This window comes from Copadichromis virginalis, linkage group LG22 (genome assembly GCF_057382275.1).
Source record: "Copadichromis virginalis isolate Kocher_CV1m ecotype Utaka linkage group LG22, C_Virginalis_male_GT1.1, whole genome shotgun sequence".
Taxonomy (NCBI): domain Eukaryota; kingdom Metazoa; phylum Chordata; class Actinopteri; order Cichliformes; family Cichlidae; genus Copadichromis; species Copadichromis virginalis.
This window is the reverse complement of record NC_140638.1, coordinates 34162954-34184453: the sequence shown is the minus strand read 5'-3', so window position 1 is coordinate 34184453 and position 21500 is coordinate 34162954. Positions and strand designations below refer to the sequence as shown.

The following is a 21500-nucleotide window of genomic DNA, read 5'->3' as shown; positions in this document are numbered from 1 at the left end:
TGTATGATGGATTATGCAAAAAAAGTAGAATTGGGCTGAAAGATCTATCGCTTTATCACCTCTTCAGGTTGTAAATCATGTTTTTAAAAAGTAACTAAGTAACTAAGCAACTAAGTAATTAATTACTTTTGAAAATAAGTAATCAGTAAAGTAACAGGATTACTTTTTTGGGGAAGTAATCAGTAATTAGTTACTGATTACTTTTTTCAAGTAACTTGACCAACACTGCTCTGGACACTTGCAGTTGTCACACATGGAAATCAAATGTGTGATAAGCTGCAGGATTCAAACACAAGTGTAACTTATAAACACACGTTCATACTTTTATTCCACAATCAGAGAGAAAGAAACAAAGAGAGAGTGCAGGACAGACAGACAGGTGACAGTCTCAGGTGTACACACTGCTACAAAACAGCACAAGAGAAGGAGGATTTAGTGTTTGTGTTATTACGAGTGCTAAACAAGAAGAGTTCCAGATGGTGCAGTGGACACATGTGTGACTCCTGTGATTAAAGCATCTTTCTTTCAGCTTAACAAGTGAACCGTCAGCTCGTTCAAACACACGTTAAAGTCCGTTTGGCTCGACACCATCGAACAGAGGCAGCAATATAACATAGCTAACATTAACAGTGCAGTGAATCCTGCTTGTGCCGTCATATTCAGGACTGCAAACCGAGCAGCATCACTGACTTTCAGCTTGTTGTGTTTGTGGATATATTACTGACTTTAATTATCCATAAAATCATCACATTCTCTGTAAGATTAAGGGTGACTATTGAACGGCGTTTATTTTAAAGGCTTTAAAACCAAGTTAACGCTGGAAGTACAAACATCGCTAATGGCACATAACTTTGCCGACATGTGACCAACAGTCATGTTTTAATGTTCTTCATTATTAAACAAGTATTATGTCACATAAATAAGTGACATAATACTCAGTACTTACTTTTAAAAGTTTACTCTTCGGCCGGCCCGCATCAGCCGTCTGCCGTATTTTTTGGCAAAATTATCCACACCCACCGCGCTATGAATTGTGCGCTGTATGGGACCACGAAGTGTACACCGGACCACACTTCAAATTTGGGAAAATCGACAGCGCATTTCTCGACCACATTTGGAAAACACTTTGGTCTCCAAATGTGCACTACGAAGCGTGTGGTCGCTGGATTGGGACACAGCCAAGGATTAAGTTCCTGATTATTCAACACGTCTCTTATTTTATGTTCCAGGAATGATCTAGATAAATAGATAAATAAAAAATATTTCCTTCAGTGTAAAAAAAAAAACAACAGCTCTTGACCCTCTGGGGTCGCCGGACGCGCCGGCCCGTCAAAATCACATGACCAATTTAAGATGACACAGCTACAAGATGCAGCGATTCAGAGTCTCCATTTCAACTTGGGTCGAAAGTGCGGACTTCAAACTACATACCAGTTTTTGAATTGTGTCGATGGGCCACGTAAAACAGAGTTATGATAAAAAATACACCTGATGTTTTTTTCTGAACAAAACACTGGTGTTTACAGCGGGATGAATGGTAAAAACGGTGTTTTCTACAGACAGCGGTAGCAAACACTTTCGCTTTGCAAGTGAAAAAAGAAAAAGAAAAAACACCCCGTCCCTATTGGTGTTACAGTTTACCATGTCAGCCAATCAAAATAATGATAAGGCAACATGTGGCACTTGGTTGTTTAGGGAGAAGGGGAAGTTTTTAGGAGTGACACCCGCGACGGAAAGCGGGCGAGCGAAAGAAAGAGGGAGAGCGAGTTTTCATATGTGAGACATTAGTGACGTTTAGCGTGTTTGGAGGCTGTAGTGTTATTGTTTTGTATTGTGTGTCAGTTATACTGCTGAATTTCACATTTTCTCCAAAAAAAGCTGTCAAAGGCAGATTCCAGTGTAAACGCTGTTCCCACATGGAAAACTGGACTGATGCACCTTCTGCTGTCAGACCTGCAGGGTTTAGGCCTTTGGTGTTCTTCTCTGTCTTATACTGAACACAAACTAAATTTTTTGGGCTGGCACAAATAATTTGTGTGCCTTCTTATTTGATGCAGCACACCTGATTGTTCTGTAAATAGAAATAAATGGTTCTATAAAAAACACCTGAGGCCTTGGCTGCATTCTTAGGTAAATAGTACCATATAACTTTGTTGTTTGCAAAACTTGTGCATAATTTTTAGAAATATACAATTTCTATTTGCATTTCAAGTTATGAAAATGATTCGTTAAACATGTTTGTGGGTTTTACAATAAGAAATATAACTTTTTTCTGCTTGGATTTTGAATTTTTTGTCTTAATTTAGATCAACTGTGCTAATATAGTATACTAAAATGAAAAAATAACTCAAATTTCAGATATTTGTGGTTATGCTGAAAATAATGGTACCAAACAAGGCAAGAAAAACATATTTTAAACGTGAAATATAGAGGTAAAATCAAAAGTAGTCAAAAACGGTCAATTATACCCAGGACCCCAGAGGGTTAATGAGCTTGGAAAATAAGTCTACATCTTAAAAAATGGCAGCAGTGTAAAGGCTAGATGAAAACAGGCCAGAAGTTGTAGAACACTGTTTCAGAGGAAGCGATGGGGATTGTTTTGATGTATATTTATTTTAGATTTGACTACGTTCTGTACGTACTGCTTGTCTTGCTTGCTTGCCCCTGACAAAATACCACTACTTCACATTGTCATTGAACTGAAAACGAATTTCTTTCATCCTAAAACTGTATACAAGATAAGACAAGGATAAATAAATGAAAAATTCCTGCCTTGGAGTGATTCAAGTCATAATGTCCGACAGAAGTTTCTTTGTCTCACTCGGTAAATTTTATTCATCCTCCACCTCCCTCCCATGTGGTGTACCTCAAGGATCCATCCTCGGGCCTCTTGTTTTTAGCATTTATTTACTTCCGTTTTGCCTTAGTTTTAAAAAACACAATGTCTCATTTCATTTTATGCAGATGACTGTCAGATTTATCTGCCCCTGAAACACAATGACCCTTACTCCCAGAGGCCTGTTTTAAGGATATCAGAGCAGGGCTGTCTCTGAATTTTTGAAATTTTAATGAAAACAAAACTGAGGTCATTATATTTGGGCCAAGTGGCCCTGGTGTCCCACCATCTGATTTGGGTCCTTTCACATCCTCCATCAAACCAGTTCTTACTTGGAGTGAAAATTGACACAACTCTTAAAATAAACAAACCAATAAATACAGTGGTGAGAAATAGCTTTTTTCAGCTGACGCAGCTCTCTAAACTCAAACCTTTTATCTCTTTTTGTGTTCCTTCCTCTTTACACTGGTTACCTGTCCAATTTAGAATTTGTTTTTAAATTTTATTGTTTGCTTTTAAAGTTTTAAATGGCTTGGCTCCTACTTACCTGGCAGACCTTCTACACATATACACTCCACAAAGGTCTCTCAGATCAACTGACCAGTCACTCTTAGCTGTCCCCAGTGTTGGGAAGGTTACTATTAAAATGTATTCCACTACAGATTACAGAATACATGCCCCAAAATGTATTTTGTAACGTATTCCATTACGTTACCCAGTGAGAGTAACGTATTCTGAATACTTTGGATTACTTAATATATTACCATGCTTTTTACAACTACATGAATGTGATTTATTACTATTACTGAAGGTCCGCGGCTCCGAACCATAGTAAAGGGACCTCTGTCCAATACGTCGGGTTCGTGTCGGGCTCGTAACTGAAAACTAGCCTTACTTTGTTGTCTAGGTCAAGTTTGCTTGCGAGAGACAGAGAGAGGCGTTGAAAGACTGCTCCAACGGAACTTATTGTTTCAGAGGAAAACAGGAACACAGTGTACAGTCGAGTCTTAATAGTTTACTTACAACTGGGCTCGTCAGGCTCTCTGTTTGGCTGCAGTGGTTATTATTATATTTACATGCTTCCAGCTCCCGTTTCTGCTCGGTGACAACTCGTACTTTTCCACTCTCTTCTCCCTCCTCGCGCTCACAGACACATAACGGGTATGGCAGTCCATTCTCCCTGCAGCAGGGACTACACTGCCCATGAGGCTACAGTCTTTAGGGCTATGCCTGTAGCATTCTGCCTATTAGCTTAGCACAACAACAACAACAACAAAAAGTAGTGATGTGTGGATCGATCCTGAAATATCGATTCCTCCGATACCAATCATTTATGTTCTAGAATCGATTCTCACATTAAAATATCGATATTTTTGTCATTTAGAGTAAATTTGTAGTTTATCATTAACAGGAACACAGTGGAAAGAAACTATAACATTCGGATTGTCAACATTCAAAGGAACTACTTCCTCTTCCGCCTTTCATAGTCATGTGTGAAATACGGCTGTATAAATGTCTCACAGCCCCTGGCGTGCGCACTCACAACAATGGCTGAGCGTAATTGCAGTCATGTGCGGACTTATTTTACCTCCACAAACAGCTGAGACGTGGCTTGCGATAGATGTGGCAAAAAAGTGCTCCAAGACTGAGGTGTTGTGGCCATACTAGGGAGACATTCAAAAGGGCTTTTTTTTTGGGGGGGGGGGGGGGGGGTAAATACATTTTACAGGGTTTATTTATTGGATAAAATATGTTAAATGTCACCATTATTATTATATCATGTTTAATCCGAGTAGTGAAAGACCGCGGGGGTTTGAAGACGATGTGTCGGTCGGCTCAGACATTTGAAGTTTACACAGCTACATTCTCACCAGAAAATATGTTAGTTTCTTTGTGACCCAGAAAGAGAAATAAGAGTAATATTAAAACTAAGTCGCTGCCGCCATTGTTGGAAACATTATCGCACTATGAATTCTGCGATATGGTTTTTCAATTTTGTTGTCCGGGTGGAAAATTGGGAGAAATTCGGGAGAATGGTGGCTCCGGGAGATTTTCAGGAGGGGCACTGAATTTCAGTATTCTCCCGGAAACATCGGGAGGGTTGGCATGTATTGTTGTGGCAAAATCACTAACCTTGTCAAACACCTAAGGGTAAATCATATCACAGAATATGATGAGCGTATGTTGAGGCAAACTGAAGAGGAGGAGAAGGACAAGTGCTGCTAGGGCGAGACAGACGTCTCTCACGGAGTACTTTAGTGCTGCAGGCAGGCAAGGTGTTCAAATAGCGCACAACTTCAGTTTTTTAATTTCTATATGATGAACTCTGCATTATTAAGTGATAAGAACAAGTAATCTGATGTCCTGTAATCATTATGATGCTATAATTTGAGATACAATAAATAAAACAAGTTTTTGTGCAAAGTATCGGTATCGGATCAGTATCGTCGATATCACCCTAAATATTTGATACTTGGTATCGGATCGGAAAGAAAATCAGTGGTGTCGCACATCACTAACAAAAAGGCGCTCTCTCACCCAGGAAACAAACAGTTGCAGAGAGAGCGCGCATCACCCTGTAACCATGGAAACCGTGATGCTGCCACCTGGAACAACAGAACGTAGCTGTCAAACAAAACCCAAACAGTCCTGACCCGCCAGAATATGAAACAGGAAAATACCGCCGTGTAATCCATTTATTTCAAAAAAGTAACTGTATTCTAAATACCACCTTTTTAAACGGTAACTGTAACGGAATACAGTTACTCATATTTTGTATTTTTTAATGCGTAACGGCGGTACATGTATTCCGTTACTCCCCAACACTGGCTGTTCCCATGTTAAGACTGAAACACCAGGGGGCTGAGCATTTGCTGTTGTGGCCCACAAATTATGGAATAAGTTGCCCCTCCATATTAGGCTGGAGAGGCAACCTGAGATTTTTAAATCACTTTTAAAAACATACCTTTTCTCCAAGGCATTTTAGGAGTCAGCTTCTAGTCAGTATTAGTCAGTTTTTGGTCATGTTAAATCTTCTTTATTTTGTTAATTTTATTTATTGGATATTTTATTGTCTATTTTATTCATGTTTTACTGTTTATTTGATTTAATTTTAACTTTTATCATTGTCTTTGGAAAGTACTTTGGGGTGGCTGTGGTAGAGCAGATCAGCTACTGACTGAAAGGTTGGTAGTTCGATCCTTGGCTTCCCCAGTCTGCATGCCAAGTGTCTTTGGGCAAGATACTAACCCCAAGTTGCTCTCCGATGCGTCCATCAGAGTGTGAATGCTTAGATTGCACTTAAGTATAGAAGAAAGTGCTTGTATGAGTGAGGCATGTTGTATACAGCGCTTTGAGTACTCCGGGAGAGTAGAAAAGCATTATATAAGAATCAGTCCATCAACCATGTTGTTTTTAAAGTGCTCTATAAATAAAGTTGGATTGGATACCTCCACACACCTTGTTTAATCATGCACCTGTTCCTGATGCCCTCATTGTGATCTCTTGTTAAGGGAATGGCAGCTCTTCAGTCTTTGCTAGATTGTTGTCTTGCAATATTTAGTGAAACCTGGCTCCAAGCCTTGATTTATTGTTTCCACTTACCTGTGAGGGAGATATTTACCTGTGTTTTCCCTGTCCTCGGGTTTGTCATGGAGTGATCCCGACAAGTTCAGCTGAGTTGATGAATAATTTTTCATTTTAGTAAACAATAGCATAAATGCATGAATGCAAACTGTCTGTTTTCTTTTTCTATTGTTGTTGTTTTAAAGTATTAGCTTTAATATATTTAATCAATTTTTAGGGTAAAGTGTGTATGATTGTGCTTCTCTGTAGAACTGAATCACCAGGCCAGATTATTCAGGCGATCTATAAACATAAATTCAGTAGTTGAGGTGGTTTAGGGGCTACTGCCACTGAGATATCAATATCAGTGGTGCCCCAGTGGTAATGGTGAGATGGCTTGGTGTGTGTGTGTGTGTGTGTGTGTGTGTGTGTGTGTGTGTGTGTGTGTGTGTGTGTGTGTGTAGGAAGCAGATAAACAGAGCAGCCTGGGGGCAGGTTGCGAAAGGTGGGGGGGGGAAGCTTTGTAATATCAGAGCACATCCTACTGTCCTCAAGTGCAGCTTAACATATTTGCATCTTGGTCATGCTTTGAAGATTCCAGGATTTCTCTGGATCTGGACATTAAGCAGGATTTTTAATTCTTTACTATCAGACAGTCTAGTGTGTACTTGTTTAAGTGGTCTGTGCATGCATGGGTGGATGCATTGCACTATATGTGCACTATAAAGTATTATTGATGAGTCAGTAATGAAGTCTGTTTTGCGTCATTATTTTTCCTTTTTTACTGTGTATAGGTATACAGCATGTATACTTTAGGGGAGTTGGAGCATTGTATTTGTTTACCATATCTGTGCAGAATATAGTAATGACAAAGATTTAGCAATTGAGTAATTAGAATGATTAAGTAGTGAAAGACTCATCTTGTACCATTACAATGACAAATCTATAATTTTGAGCAAAAAGCAAAATTTAAGTACCTTCATGAGTAGTTTAAAAAAAAAATCAAAGCACTAAAATGAAGAATGTTACCACCATGCAGAAAATGTTAATTATGCCACTTCAGAGGAGCTTCTGAAAGGATAAGGAAAGCTGCATAAATTTAGCTGTAATCCAGGCAGGCAGAACTCATTTGCAGGGATGGTCTTATCTGGGCACTGCAGCTTTCTCACAAAATTAACCTTGGATATTTGGGCCCAATTCAGCTAGCGTTTGATTCCCCTCTCTCTCTCTCTCTCTTTCTCTCTCTCTTTCTCCCCCCCCACCCCTCCCTTCACTCACACACGTTGCCTGCATACAACCCCTCACCCTATAAGCCATTACAATCCCTTCCCCTCTGTTTGTCTATCTCAGGGTTTTATGTGTTGAGTTTATCATTACAGTTGAAGCAGCAATGAAAGAAAACAAGAAGAACGAGAGAGATAGAGAGAGATGGCTAGATGGATAGATAGCTGTAATAGTAAATTTGCATTTGTATACCACTATTATGGCTCTCCATTTCTGACCAAATTTTTTGTCATTCTGTTTTGTTTTTTCTTGGGGTTTTTTGTTTTTTAAATATCATTCTGCCTAATGCTGGAAATACACTGGGTTACAAGGCTGTGTTTCATTCATTTCAGAGAATCAGGCCATCACCAGGCTGGTGCTGGCAAAGGTGATGGGACACCTTAGGAAGCTTGGCTGATGGCCAACAGCAACACAAAAAACTGGACCTCTCCTGGCATGGCAGGAAGCTTACAGTGATGTAGATCGGACCCCACTGGTAGCTAGAATAGAAGAATAGAATAGAATAGAATTATCCTTTAATTGTTCCACAAGGGGAAATTTGGTTGTAACAGCAGCATGAAAAACACATATACAAACAAACAGTACACAGGACACAGAACAGAAACATAGATAATCTTTTTACATATTTACATCAAGGATAATAGTTACCAAAAACAGAGTACTGTACAGTTATTGAAATTAAATAAAATTAAATACAGATAAGAGGCAAACCCAGGTTATAGTGTGAATCGGTTGATAAAATAGTGCCAAGTTACAGCGCTGATGTAAACATCTATGTTTGTTGGGAGCAGTTTTGATTGTACAGTCTGACAGCTGCAGGGAGGAAGGACCTGCGGAAACACTCCTTCATGCATCTAGGTTGCATCCCATCCCAGAACAGAGCTGGCCTTCCTAATGAGTTTATCCAACCTCTTCCTCTCAGCTGCCGATAAACTACTGCTCCAACATACAACACTGTAAAAAATGACAGAGTCATAGAAGGTCTTTAAAAGCGCTCCCTGGACTCCAAATGACCTCAGCCGCCTCAGCAGGTAGAGTCTGCTCTGACCCTTCCTGTAAAGAGCATCAGTGTTGTGGCTCCAGTCCAGTTTATTATTCAGGTGAACACCCAGGTACCTATAAGAGTCCACTATCTCAATGTCCACTCCCTGGATGTTCACCGCAGTCAGTGTGGTGGGTCTGCGTCTCCGGAAGTCCACCACCAACTCCTTGGTTTTCCCGGCGTTGATCAGCAGGTGGTTCTGCTGACACCAGTCAACAAAGTCCAGAGTCCACTGTCTGTGCTCTGAGTCGTTGTTACAGGAAAAATGATTCTATGTTTCTTTACCTTCTTTTAAATGTACAAAGATGCCTTTCGTCTGCCCTTTGCCTATGGTTAGATTAGTTTAGAATTATCTTTTTAGACTTTCCCAGCAAACACATCTTGTTTCTGGGACATATTGTTTTAGATTGTTTTATCTTCCCTAGCTCTCTGCTGACTAGACTAGCACCATATATGGAGTTGTTTTATTTTATCTGTTTATTATTTGTTATCCTGTTCTCACTGTCTCTGTGCTCTGTGCCTATAAAAATTACCAAGCCACTGTGCATGGTGTGAGTTGTTCTTAGCAGCTCACCCGTGTACACGTTTAATAAAGAAAGTAACTTTGTCTCATTGTGTCTTTATTTCTCCTGGGTTTTTTACAGAGTTTTCCCCCAACATTTCTTGGTCCTTCGGAGCCGGAGCGCCTCCATCGTGTCCCATCTCCATGACCAGTCCACGTTGCTCACCTGTCGACAGCTCACATACTAGGTGTGTGATAAAAGACCAAGAGCGTTAAATTCGAGTCTTGGCCAACGTTCTTAGAAAGCGACCCACGGTGGTGGGGCCCGATCGAGGTGGACCAGACCCGGCGACACTGACCAGGTAGATACAGACACACTGACACAATCTTGCGTAAAAGCGCATTTTGAATTCAGGGAATTTAAAATAGCGGAAGTAGCTCGTCGACTGGTAGCTTTGGAAGCTCGTCGACTGGTAGCGTAGCTCGTCGACTGGTAGCTTTGGAGCTCTGGGTAGCTCCCCCAGCTGGGTCTAGACTGGGTCTAGGGAGTAAGTAGCTCTGGGAGCTCCCCTTATTATAAGGGTTCCGGTCGCGCGCGTCGAAGCTGTGAATGTGAATGTGTGTGTGTGTATTGTTTTAATTAACGGAGCAACCTGAATTTTCACGGTCCAATAAGAGACTGAGCTGCTCCTACTGTGTTTTTCTTTCACTGCTGTTCGCTGAAGTGCTGGTGGTTTGGGAAAACGGTCGAGTTCCGTCTCGTAAAGTTCACACCGCTTTTGGAAATAGTCCGAAAGTAGAAGGGCGTGTGAGCATCCACTCTCATTCCACATACCAGCGAAGGTGGATAGCAGCTGTGTTGTCAATATACTATAAATAATATAAGTACATGCATGACTAAATAAATAAATAAATAAATAAGTCAGATACACTAAATAATAAAAAATTGGAAAAATGGGGAATGAAACCTCAAAACCTGTTGCCAATAATGGACAGTATACACAAAAGTTCATTAATGACGAACAGTGGATAGAAAATAAATATCCAGGTGCAGGAAAAATCAACGCCACCTGTGCCAGTAACACGACGCTGATGAGCCTCAACTGTCGCTCCGACTACAGCTACCGAATGCCACTACAAACAAAGACTCAGTACCAGACAGGATGTGCACGGACGGCACCCAGCAGTAGAGGAACCAGAGTTTTGGCTGACTGGTACTTCCTATGTGGCAATAAGGCTTATCTGTCACTCCCTGAAGGTTGGGGGGGTCTGTGCGCCCTGGTGCAATTATCAGATCACGTCTTCTTCATGCAAAGTGTTGCACATCACCCAAGCAGCCGACAGAGACGTGAAGTGGACATCGCCTCACCCAATTCTTTCGGCATTACAGTGGACACTGGAGTGCCGGGAGAGTTTCGCATCTGGGGAGGAGGAGTGAAATTCTTACAGAGCTTGATCCCCGGCATTGGAGTTGCCGAGGTGCGGGATCATGTGGAAATCAACCGATATGCTCTGCTACGACACATCAACTTGACTAAGACCCTGGGAACCGCCTTAGCAGGAGAACAGCAGGCCATCAGAACGATGGTGCTGCAGAACAGACTGACACTAGACCTGCTAACAGCATCACAAGGAGGAGTTTGCAAGCTGATCGGGGAAACATGTTGCACTTTTATCCCTGATGGATACGAAACTGGAGGAGACATTTATGAAGCTTTGCAGAATTTGACCGCTCTGCAAAAATATGTCACTGACCACACACCTGGAGCAGCTACAGCACAAGGCTGGCTGGACTGGCTGTTCAGCGGTTCATGGCTGGCTGCTGTAGCAAAGCCATTTTTCCTTCTAGGTCTCATCATGATAGCACTGCTCATATTAGTGTTGTGTGTGTTGCCATGCCTAAGAGTAATGATTTCAAAGATGATAACAACTACAATGACTGCTTATGTTGCCGTGCCTCAAGAAGAACAGCATCCCGTTGCAATTCTGTTAGAGGAGAACTTGTAATAACTGCTAATAAATGACGTGGTGATTAAAAATGACTTGTCAAGTGATCATGCATTAGTAGTTTATGCAGGTACAATATAAGGTTTTCATCCTTTTATTTTTTGAAGTTCTCATCCTTTTATTTTTTGAAGTTTTCATTTTAAATATAAAGTTTTCATCCTTTATTTGTTGTAGTTTTCATTTTAAATATAAGGTTTTCATCATTTTAAATATAAGGTTTTCATCCTTTTATTTTTTGTAGTTTTCGTTTTAAATATAAGGTTTTTATCCTTTATTTTTTGTAGTTTAGTTTTATTATTTTTTCTTGTTTATTCCACTTGTTATTTCATTTATGATTTTCTTTTTTCTTTTTATTATTTTATTTTGTTTTATTCTTTAGACCAAATGACTTCCATTTCTGCTATGCTGACATTTTGAAAATTAAAAATTGCTAAAGATGCTTAATAAATAACCTTTACAGACAATTGTTGTATACATTTAAAATAAGTTAAAACAGGAGGGAATATGTTACAGGAAAAATGATTCTATGTTTCTTTACCTTCTTTTAAATGTACAAAGATGCCTTTCGTCTGCCCTCTCCCTATGGTTAGATTAGTTTAGAATTATCTTTTTAGACTTTCCCAGCAAAGACATCTTGTTTCTGGGACATATTGTTTTAGATTGTTTTATCTTCCCTAGCTCTCTGCTGACGAGACTAGCACCATATATGGAGTTGTTTTATTTTATCTGTTTATTATTTGTTATCCTGTTCTCACTGTCTCTGTGCTCTGTGCCTATAAAAATTACCAAGCCACTGTGCATGGTGTGAGTTGTTCTTAGCAGCTCACCCGTGTACACGTTTGATAAAGAAAGTAACTTTGTCTCATTGTGTCTTTATTTCTCCTGGGTTTTTTACAGAGTTTTCCCCCAACAGTCGTCCTCACCTGTGATGAGGCCGACTATGGCAGAGTCGTCAGAGAACTTCTGTAGGTGGCAGCGTGGGGAGTGGATGGAGAAGTCTGCAGTGTAGAGGGTGAAGAGGAACGGTGCCAGCACAGTTCCCTGTGGGGCCCCCGTACTGCAGACCAGCGACACAGCCCTGTGTCCTCACATACTGTGGGCGGCCTGTGAGGTAGTCCAGTATCCACTGTGACATGTGGTGGTCCACTCCTGATAGCTTCCAGCTTGTCCCTCAGAAGTCGTGGCTGGATGGTGTTGAAAGCACTGGAGAAATCAAAGAACAGGATCCTCACAGTGCTTCCAGGCTTCTCCAGGTGAGTCAGAGCTCGGTGGAGGAGGTAGATGATGGCGTCCTCCACCCCGATGCCAGGCTGGTAAGCAAACTGCAGCGGATCCAATGAAGACCTCACCAGGGGGCGCAGATGGTTTAGAACCAACCTCTCGAGGGTCTTCATCAGATGTGATGTCAGGGCTACCGGCCTGTAGCTGCTGAGGTCCTTGGGATGGGAGGTCTTTGGTGCCGGTACCACACAGGAGGTCTTCCACAGCTGTGGTACTTTCCCCAGTGACAGGCTCAGGTTGAACAGATATCCTAGGATGCCACACAGTTCATCTGCGCAGCACCTCAGGAACCTGGAGCTGATGTCATCTGGACCTGCAGCCTTCTGCACCTTGATCATGCGAAGCTCGTTCCTCACTTGAAGTGCAGAGATAGAAAGAGAGGATTTTGGGGGAGGGGGGTGTATGTTGGAGTCCACAGAAGCCGAGGGTGTGCATGATGGCTGGGAGCTGAGAGGTGTGAAGTGCTGAGATAAAAGACAGGCAGTCCCTAAAGATGAGGGAGATTGCAGCAGGGGGGACAATGCTGGGGGAGGGGTGGGTGGTTGATCAAACCTATTCAAATATTTATTTAGGTCATTCACCCACCCCAAGTCTCCTGCAGCCTGGGGGGTTGGTTTTTGTCCTGAGATTGTCTCCAGGCTGTTCCAAACCCCTCTGATGTTGTCCTGTTGCAGCTGCTCTTCCACCTTCCTGCTGTAGTTTTCCTTCCCCTGCCTTATCTTCCATTTCAGCTTCTTCTGGACAGCTCTCAGCTCCTGTTTGTCTCCAGATCTAAAGACTCTTAATTTCAGGATTTATCCATGGCTTGTTGTTAGAAAAACACTGTACCTTTATGATGGGTACGGTGTTGTACACACAGAAGTTCATGTAATCCGTAATGCAGTCTGTCATAATGACGTGTGTAAACTCTTGCGGTAGATAGTACGGTCTCATGCTATGCCTCAGTGTCCTTACAGCTTAGCATCTCTTTGATAGATAAATGCCCAGCGTTACACCATCTATCGTTCACAAACACAGCCAAATCCCCTCCTCTCGTCTTACCACTCTCCGTTGTTCTGTCGGCCCGGATCAGATGGAAACCGTCTATGTTTGCGTGTGAGTCTGGAGTTAGCGCGGTTAGCCACAACTCTGTGAAGCACATCACGCTGCACTCCCTGTAGCTCCTCTGATGTTGGGTTAGAGCCGCCAGTTCATCCACTTTATTGGGGAGAGATCTCACGTTCCCCATAATGACAGATGGAATCGCTGGCCGGTACCTCCTAACCATACCTTACTGCGATGCCCGATCCCGGCCCGAGTGCTGCGTTTCTTCCTCCTCACCTCGCGGGGGATGTTGGCTCGCTCAGCGGTAGGCAGAACAGCAGAGGCCCCGAGGGCTAACAGCTGATCCCTGCTGTAAACAATGGGAGGTCGGACCTACACGCGCTCTCCGGACATGATTGTCCATAAAATTCTGAGCTCGATTGTAAACTAGAACAGTCCACAATATTAAAACAAGAACACGAAATGAAATAACAACAGAGAAAGAGAAAAAAGGACGCGGTCAGGTCGGAGCTGCTGATACTCGCTGCCAGCTTGGAGTGGCACCGGAAACAAAGCTCAGCAGGTGTTTACAATGGAGAGGGAGAATGGATTCTTGAAGTGGCCAATGTCAGCAGAGGAGGCAAAGTCCCGAGTCACTGAGCTGTGGAGTGATAGGATAGGCTGGGCTTCAGGTAGGCTCATACACTCAGCCAAACTTGGACCCACAGGTACCCCTGGAGGCTTGGGCTGTGTAGGACCCTCTGGAGGCTGGGGCAACACAGGGTACAGAGATCCCAATGGACACTTGGGCTGGTGCTGCACAGTCCTATTGAGGGCTCATGTTACCCTGGGCTACACAAGACACAGTCTCTTCTAGCTGGGGCTGTGCAAGGCACACAGACCACATGGACTCAGGATGCACAGGATCCTTGGGATGCACTGAATTATCTAGCACAGGTTGTTCAAAATTAGTCAGCACAAGTTCATCAAGATTCACAAGGGTAACCAGCTGAGGCGCAGTCTGTGAAGCGGTCTAACCAGATTAATATGGAGCTGACAGAGTCTGGATAGAAAAAAATTGAGCCATTCCATTCATGTCACTGTAACCTTAGCTTGAGAAGCAGCTGGCAAGCAGGTCTGCAGCAGTAGTGAAGAGGGAGGTGGCTTGTTGCTGCAACAGTGAAGTCACAGGAAGTTCGGGTGGATATCTTGAGTCAAATGAGTGGTGAGGCTCTGCTCTGGAATTGTCCTTTCATGTAAATACATGAGGAAAAAAGCCTCTAAAAGAATTGGGTACTGAAGCAGTTAAGGGTGTTTCTCAATAATTTCTTCTATGCCTGAAAGTCTCATATAACCTTAATAAACCTAAAAATAAATAACTAGCTAACAAGAGAAATATATACAAAACAAGAGGAATATATACAAAACAAGAGGAATATATACAAAAAAAATAGGAGAAAGGCACACATTGGAGAACAAAATTTTGCAATGTGCTTGGAGGTAGTGCAAAGAAAAGGCTAAGAACAGAGGTAAACAGACACTAAATACACACGTACAAGGTAACGAGGAAATGGCACACAGGAAGGAGACACTGCTGAACCTATTTAGACGAGACTGGGAGGAAGCAAACCAGAAAACATGAACATAGAACTGAAAACACTATACACAACTAGAGATGGACCGATCCGATATAACGTATCGGTATCGGTCCGATACTGACATAAATTACTGGATCGGATATCGTAGAGAAATAAAAAATGTAATCCGATCCATTAAATATCAAAAAAGCACCTCACAAAACTTGCGACATAATAATAATAATAATAATAAATTTTATTTATGAGCGCCTTTTAAGTCACCCAAGGACACTTTACAATAAGATAAAACACTTAGTAAAACAATGGCAGAATAAGAACAATAAAATAAAAGCACAAGATAAAATGAACAAACAGTGGATTCACAGTGAATATGCAGATTTGAACAGATGAGTTTTGAGTTGGGATTTAAACTGGGGGAGAGAACCAATGTTTCTTATTTCTGGGGGCAGAGAGTTCCACAGCCTGGGAGCAGAGCAGCTGAATGCTCTGCTTCCCATGGTGGTGAGGCGGAAGGAAGGTACAGTAAGCTGGATAGAAGAAGAAGAACGAAGTGAACGGGCAGAACAAGTGGTGGTTAACAGGTCAGAAAGGTAAAGAGGAGCGAGGTTATGAATGGCCTTGAAGGTGGGCAGAAGAACTTTGAAAATTATCCGGAATTTCACAGGGAGCCAGTGAAGTTCCTGAAGAACAGGTGATGTGCTGGTAGGAGGGGGTTCTGGTGATAATGCGAGCAGCAGAGTTCTGAACCAGTTGAAGCTTATGGAGGGATTTTTGGGGGAGACCATGCAAAAGAGAATTGCAGTAGTCAATACGGGAGGTAACAAGACTATGTACAAGAATGGACGTAGACTGGGTGGAAAGAGAAGGAAGCAATCTGTTAATGTTACGTAGATGGAAGTAGGCAGAACGGGTGAGATTATTGATGTGAGATTTATAGGAAAGTGAACTGTCTAGGATGACACCATGGCGTAACTCGGCTCATAACCGTAGCAGTGTGCTCACGTGATAGAGCGGCTGTGTGTATTTGTAGCCTCAACCAGCATTTCATCTCCGATGAAGTTATCCCAGAGAGAAGTAAAGCAAGTGTGTAAGTTCATCTCGGAATGTTTGTAAAGCATTCCCACGTTAAGCTTAACAACCAATATATGGAGCGACTGCCTCTTCTTGCTGCTACTTCAATCGTGAAACTGATCAATGATCAGCTGATCGGCTTTTCTGTCGCGAGTCTGTCTCTCTTGTTTGTTTATCGCCCACTTCGTGCCAGAAAGAGGAAACCAGCGGCTGAACAACAGCAGCACGTTTAAGCTTGATAAGCTGTTGTTAGAATTTATTTAATATCACTTTCTACACCAGGATCTTTTTCTACGCAGCTGACGGCTGGTAACTGCAGGGGCGGATCTAGCAAAGTTTAGCCAGGGGGGCCGATAGGGCATGAACAGGGAAAGGGGGCACAAAGACATACTTTTCTTTCTTATTCTCATTTAAAATGTCGAGCTTTTAATAAATAATTATCTGAATCTTACACCCAAAGTTTTAATATTATGTAAAATATATAGAAGTCCATTACAGTATATAGTAACTGTTAAGTCTAATATACCCTAGTAAGCTATAGTACTTTTTCCTTTGGGAACCATCTGTGCAGTCTGCAATTCTGTTGAAGAAAGATGTTGAATCTATTTAATATTTCTTGAAAAATAATTGATTTCTGTGCATTTTTTTTCCACACTGCATCAATTTAAAGTTGATTACATCGATTAAGCATCATGAGGTGGAGGGTGGAGGGTGGTTCCCTTTTTTTTTTTTTGCTGGGAGTTTGCAACCCTATTAGTTAGGTTGCTTAATATTTCTGCTAAGTACTCTTTAAAATACCAGAATAGGAAGGATTGAGTAGGTTTAAGTTTATTAGATTGATCAGTGTTGCTGAACTATGAATTATTTTGGGTGCAGTGTATTTTTTACATACAGGTATAACAGAATAGCTTTAGTGTTGTTGTTTATTTAAACTTGAGTATGAACTTATACAAAATGCAGCAATATATTAAAAAAACAGTTTTATTGATTAAAAAACACACTATATTGGATTCATATCGGTATCAGCAGATATCCAAATTTATGATATCGGTATCGGACATAAAAAAGTGGTATCGTTCCATCTCTAGACACAACACAAGGAAGGCACAGAGAACAGCTAAACACTGGGAAAGATAACAAATACCCCAAAACTAACAAAACCACTGAACATTTATAAACATAAACACGGAGTCCACAGACTCCAGACCATGACATGGTCTGAATAGATTCGGTGGGTGAGTGGCCGGAGTGATGAAGGTTACTCAAATTGAATATGTATCTAATACTCTCCAGTTTGTTCATGTAAATGGAGAGTCCTCCTCACACACTGAGGTTAATTATGGAGTTCTACAGGGTTCAGTGCTAGGACCAATTCTGTTTACATTATACATGCTTCCCTTAGGCAGTATCATCAGAAGACATATCATACATTTTCACTGTTATGCAGATGACACCCAACTTTATCTATCCATGAAGTCAGATAACACACACCAGCAAGTCAAACTGCAGCAATGTCTAAAGACTTGGATGGCCTCTAATTTCCTGCTTCTAAATTCAGATAAAAGGCCATTGTACACCACGGGGCTATTGTACTCTGCCCTAAAAATCTTAGAAATACTGTATCTAATCAGATGCTTACTCTGGATGACACTATGAGAAATCTTGTTGTTTTCAATAAGGATATCAATCAATCAATAAATCAAGGCTTTATTCGCCACGTGCAGGTTGCCCTGCAGTGAAATAGGACCCCCCCCCCCCAACCTTACACACACAACACAGACATCACATGGGGATACAGGTCGGAGATCGGTAGCGTTACAGAAAAAAAACACTGACATATACACTACAATGGGAAAGTACAAGAGGAAAAGAGAGACCTCTACTCATGCTGGGCCCTTGGGAGGACAACAAGAGAACAGGAAACAAAAAAACTCCTCTGCACAAAAAAGCACATAAATGTCCACAGCACAACATTATGGAACGCGTGACAAGCCACAGGGTCGGGTGGGGGGTGAGGACTAATCCGAAGCAAACACAGCAGCCATCCTGCCCAGCGCTACCATTCCAGCGTGAGCTCAGACCCGCCGTGTTCCCAAGAGGGAACAAGCATCGAAGGCGTTTGGAAAGGGAGGGGAGAGTGAGAGTGTGCATATCAGTGTATATGTATGTGTGTGCGTGTCCAGAGTTCAGCTGAGACAGTGTCTTCGCCCTGCTGGGCTAAGTAAACAGTGTTCCCGCCAACCCAGGTGGCCTTGCATGGAATGGGAACGAACAGTCTAAACACAGTCGTTATCAGGGTGTTGTTGTTCGGCTCCAGCCTTGCGACCGCAGCTGGCGCCGAAAGGGTATCCGCATGAAGTGATGGTGCTTCATGAGCTTCAGCTCATATGAATTTCAAAGCTGTTCTAACAGTCCAACACTGGTCTCTCAATCTCCCGTTGGAGAGCCGTGAGCTTTTCCATGATGTTATCAAACTTGCACTCTGTGATGTTGTCATTCTTGTGCTCAAAGAGCAAATTCTGAGAACTCACAACCACAGTGAGCTTCCCCGAGATATAATCCAATTTGCACCCAGAGATGTTATTCCGAGTGAGTGCCTCCAAGATGTATCCAGTCTGCACTCAGAGATCTTATTCTGAGTATTCACGGCAGCCGTAAGCCTCTCCAAGATCTTATCCGTGCTGCACTCAATGAGCCCATTTTGAGAAACTCACGCCTCTTCCCATCGTTTCAATCCCAGAGGGCAGCCTTGTGGGGGTTTGAACAGCCGGTTCCGCTTTCTTAATTCTTCGATAAGTCAGGGCCAAGCCAGCTCCGATCAGCAAGAACCCTGTTATCATGGTTCTGAATAAGTAGATATCTTCAGCACTCAGGCTCACCCAAGCCCAGACTTCTCGTTGAGAAAGGGGTGTCAATTGCAAATCCATAATTCCTCTTTTAGGTTTTAGAGAACAAACTGTGAGAGATTGTTCCAGGGAAAAGTAATACAAAGAACACGAGACTAGACAAGGACATAAGAGGCTAAGCAGGGAAGCTAAGGGAGAGGAGGCGAGGAGGCGAGGAGAAAAGTGCGACCGCCTTCGTCAAGAGCAAGAGCAGAATGTACTTCAGTGCACTAACTAATGTGTGGAACTGCTTTCTTCCATTTCTGGAATATCTCAAATCTAATATCTAAAATTTGAAACATCCTGCCTCAGAGTGTTGCTGAAAAACTAGTTCATGCATTTATTACTTCTACACTGGACTACTGTAATTCTTTATTATCAGACTGTCTTGAAAAATACTTTGTTTGATCCAAAATGTTGCAGCATAAATACTGACAGGGACTAGAATGGGACTCTTCTCCTATTTCTATCATAGCAGTCCACCATAATCTGGCAAATACCCCCTTGGCACCTTACTCCTAGAACAGCTGCCCCACGTCCAGCATTGGGCATTCCCAGTGCAGGTGCAGTAGTCACCTCTAACGCTCCTGCCTTAGTGTTTCATAGCTCTCTTTGTGGAGAGCAGAAAAAGAGAGAGAGAGGGTTACTCACCTGCATTTGTGGCTGTGGCTCCATGGTCAGGGCCACTGGAGTGGAGCTGGGGAGCTTTCTTCTCGGGGCCAGAACCAGCTAACTCTCCCCCGCCGGTAGCAAGCAGCCCATGCTCTCCTCCATCCATGCTTCCTGGTGGTTCTTGGTTAGCGTGACCACCACCTGCTGATGTCAGCGGACCAATTGCACTGTCTCCCCAGGAAGCCCCTGCACGAACTGCTCCCAGATCACCACATCAAACAGCTGCTCCTCCTCCTGTGATGGCCCCGGCTAAAGCCATCACACCCCCACATCAAAGAGACAACACGTAAATGTGAAAGGCTGATCCTTCACGTTAATTCTGCTGCTGCGGAATCACTGGCGGTGAGAAAATTAGTCGCACATGCCTTGCCAGCCTCCCTTGCACCACCCCCACCCCCTGAACCTACTGCACCATCCCTTCTCTGCAGCAAAGCTGGAGACCACAGACCACCACAGTGTTCTAAAGAGAGTTTTGGATGTTTCCTTTCCTGCACAAATGTATATAGCACATTCTGGTGACTTCACTGTAAATAAAAGCACACTAAACTCTGATTCTCCCTCCATCTAAGGCCATTCCAGTATTCATGACTGATTATGGACTCAGTGGACTCTGACCCTGTTGGTTGTGCTCCTGCCACTGAGGAAGGGCAGGTTAGCCAGCACGAACAAATACTTATGACCGAAGAGCTCATTTCCCTCACTCAGACTTTGGCCAAACACAACACTTTATCCCATGCCTGTCTCCTGCTAACTCTCTGCCCTCATCCTATTGTAGGGTCTGCTTTACAATATACAGCGCCTTAAGACAACTGTTGTGATTTTGGCGCTGTATAAATAAAATTCAGTTGAATTGAACGTGCAGAAATGCTCCAGAGCTGGTCAGGAAAAGCAAAAATGAGGCAGACGACTCCAAGAAGCAGCCTATGCAGCTGGGCTGCACTCGCCTCACCCCACTGAATGCAGCCAAAAGCTCGCAGCTGGTGAGTGCTTCTATTGTGGAATTAAAGGGCATTTCCTTCACTCCTGTCCCATGGAGCTTAAAGGCCGTGCTCACCAGTAATGGTATGGGTACTGGTGGGTGAGGACTTAACCCTTTAGAGCCGGTCGGAGCGGGCACGCTCTGTTTTGCGTAACTATTTTTAAATTCCGGTAAATCCCCCCACGTAAGCTAGCGCAATAATTTTTTTTGCATATGAAACCGGAGGAGTTGTGCTTACATCTTATGCCATCAGCAGTGTTGGGGAGTAACGGAATACATGTACCGCCGTTACGTATTTAAAATACAAAATATGAGTAACTGTATTCTGTTACAGTTACCGTTTAAAAAGGTGGTATTCAGAATACAGTTACTTTGTTGAAATAAATGGATTACACTGCGGTACTTTCCTGTTTCATCTTGTCGCGGGTCAGGACTGTTTGGTTTTGTTTGACAGCTACGTTCTGTTGTTCCAGGCGGCAGCGTTACGGTTGCCATGGTTACAGGGCGACGCTCTCTGTCTCTGCAACTGTGTGTTTCCTGGGTGAGGGAGCGCCTTTTCGTTGTTGTGCTAAGCTAACAGGCAGAATGCTACAAGCATAGCTCTAAAGAATGTAGCATCATGGGCAGTGTAGTCCGTGTTGCAGGGAGAATGGACTGCCATACACGTTATGGGTCTGTGAGCGCGAGGAGGGAGAAAAAGGGGAGTGGAAAGGTACGAGTTGTCATCGAGGAAAAACGGGAGCTGGAAGCATGTAA

General features: G+C 42.7%; 1 protein-coding gene across 1 annotated transcript; it reads left to right on the top strand.

Annotated features, from left to right (window-relative positions):
- The first annotated feature begins 10295 nt into the window (after positions 1 to 10295).
- LOC146683751 (syncytin-A-like) lies at positions 10296 to 11554 on the top strand. The gene is made up of 2 exons (XM_085446094.1): positions 10296 to 11317; positions 11496 to 11554. Exon 1 carries the CDS (start codon positions 10321 to 10323, stop codon positions 11233 to 11235), a length of 915 nt encoding a protein of 304 aa, XP_085302220.1. The 5' UTR covers positions 10296 to 10320; the 3' UTR covers positions 11236 to 11317; positions 11496 to 11554.
- Positions 11555 to 21500: the final 9946 nt, after the last annotated feature.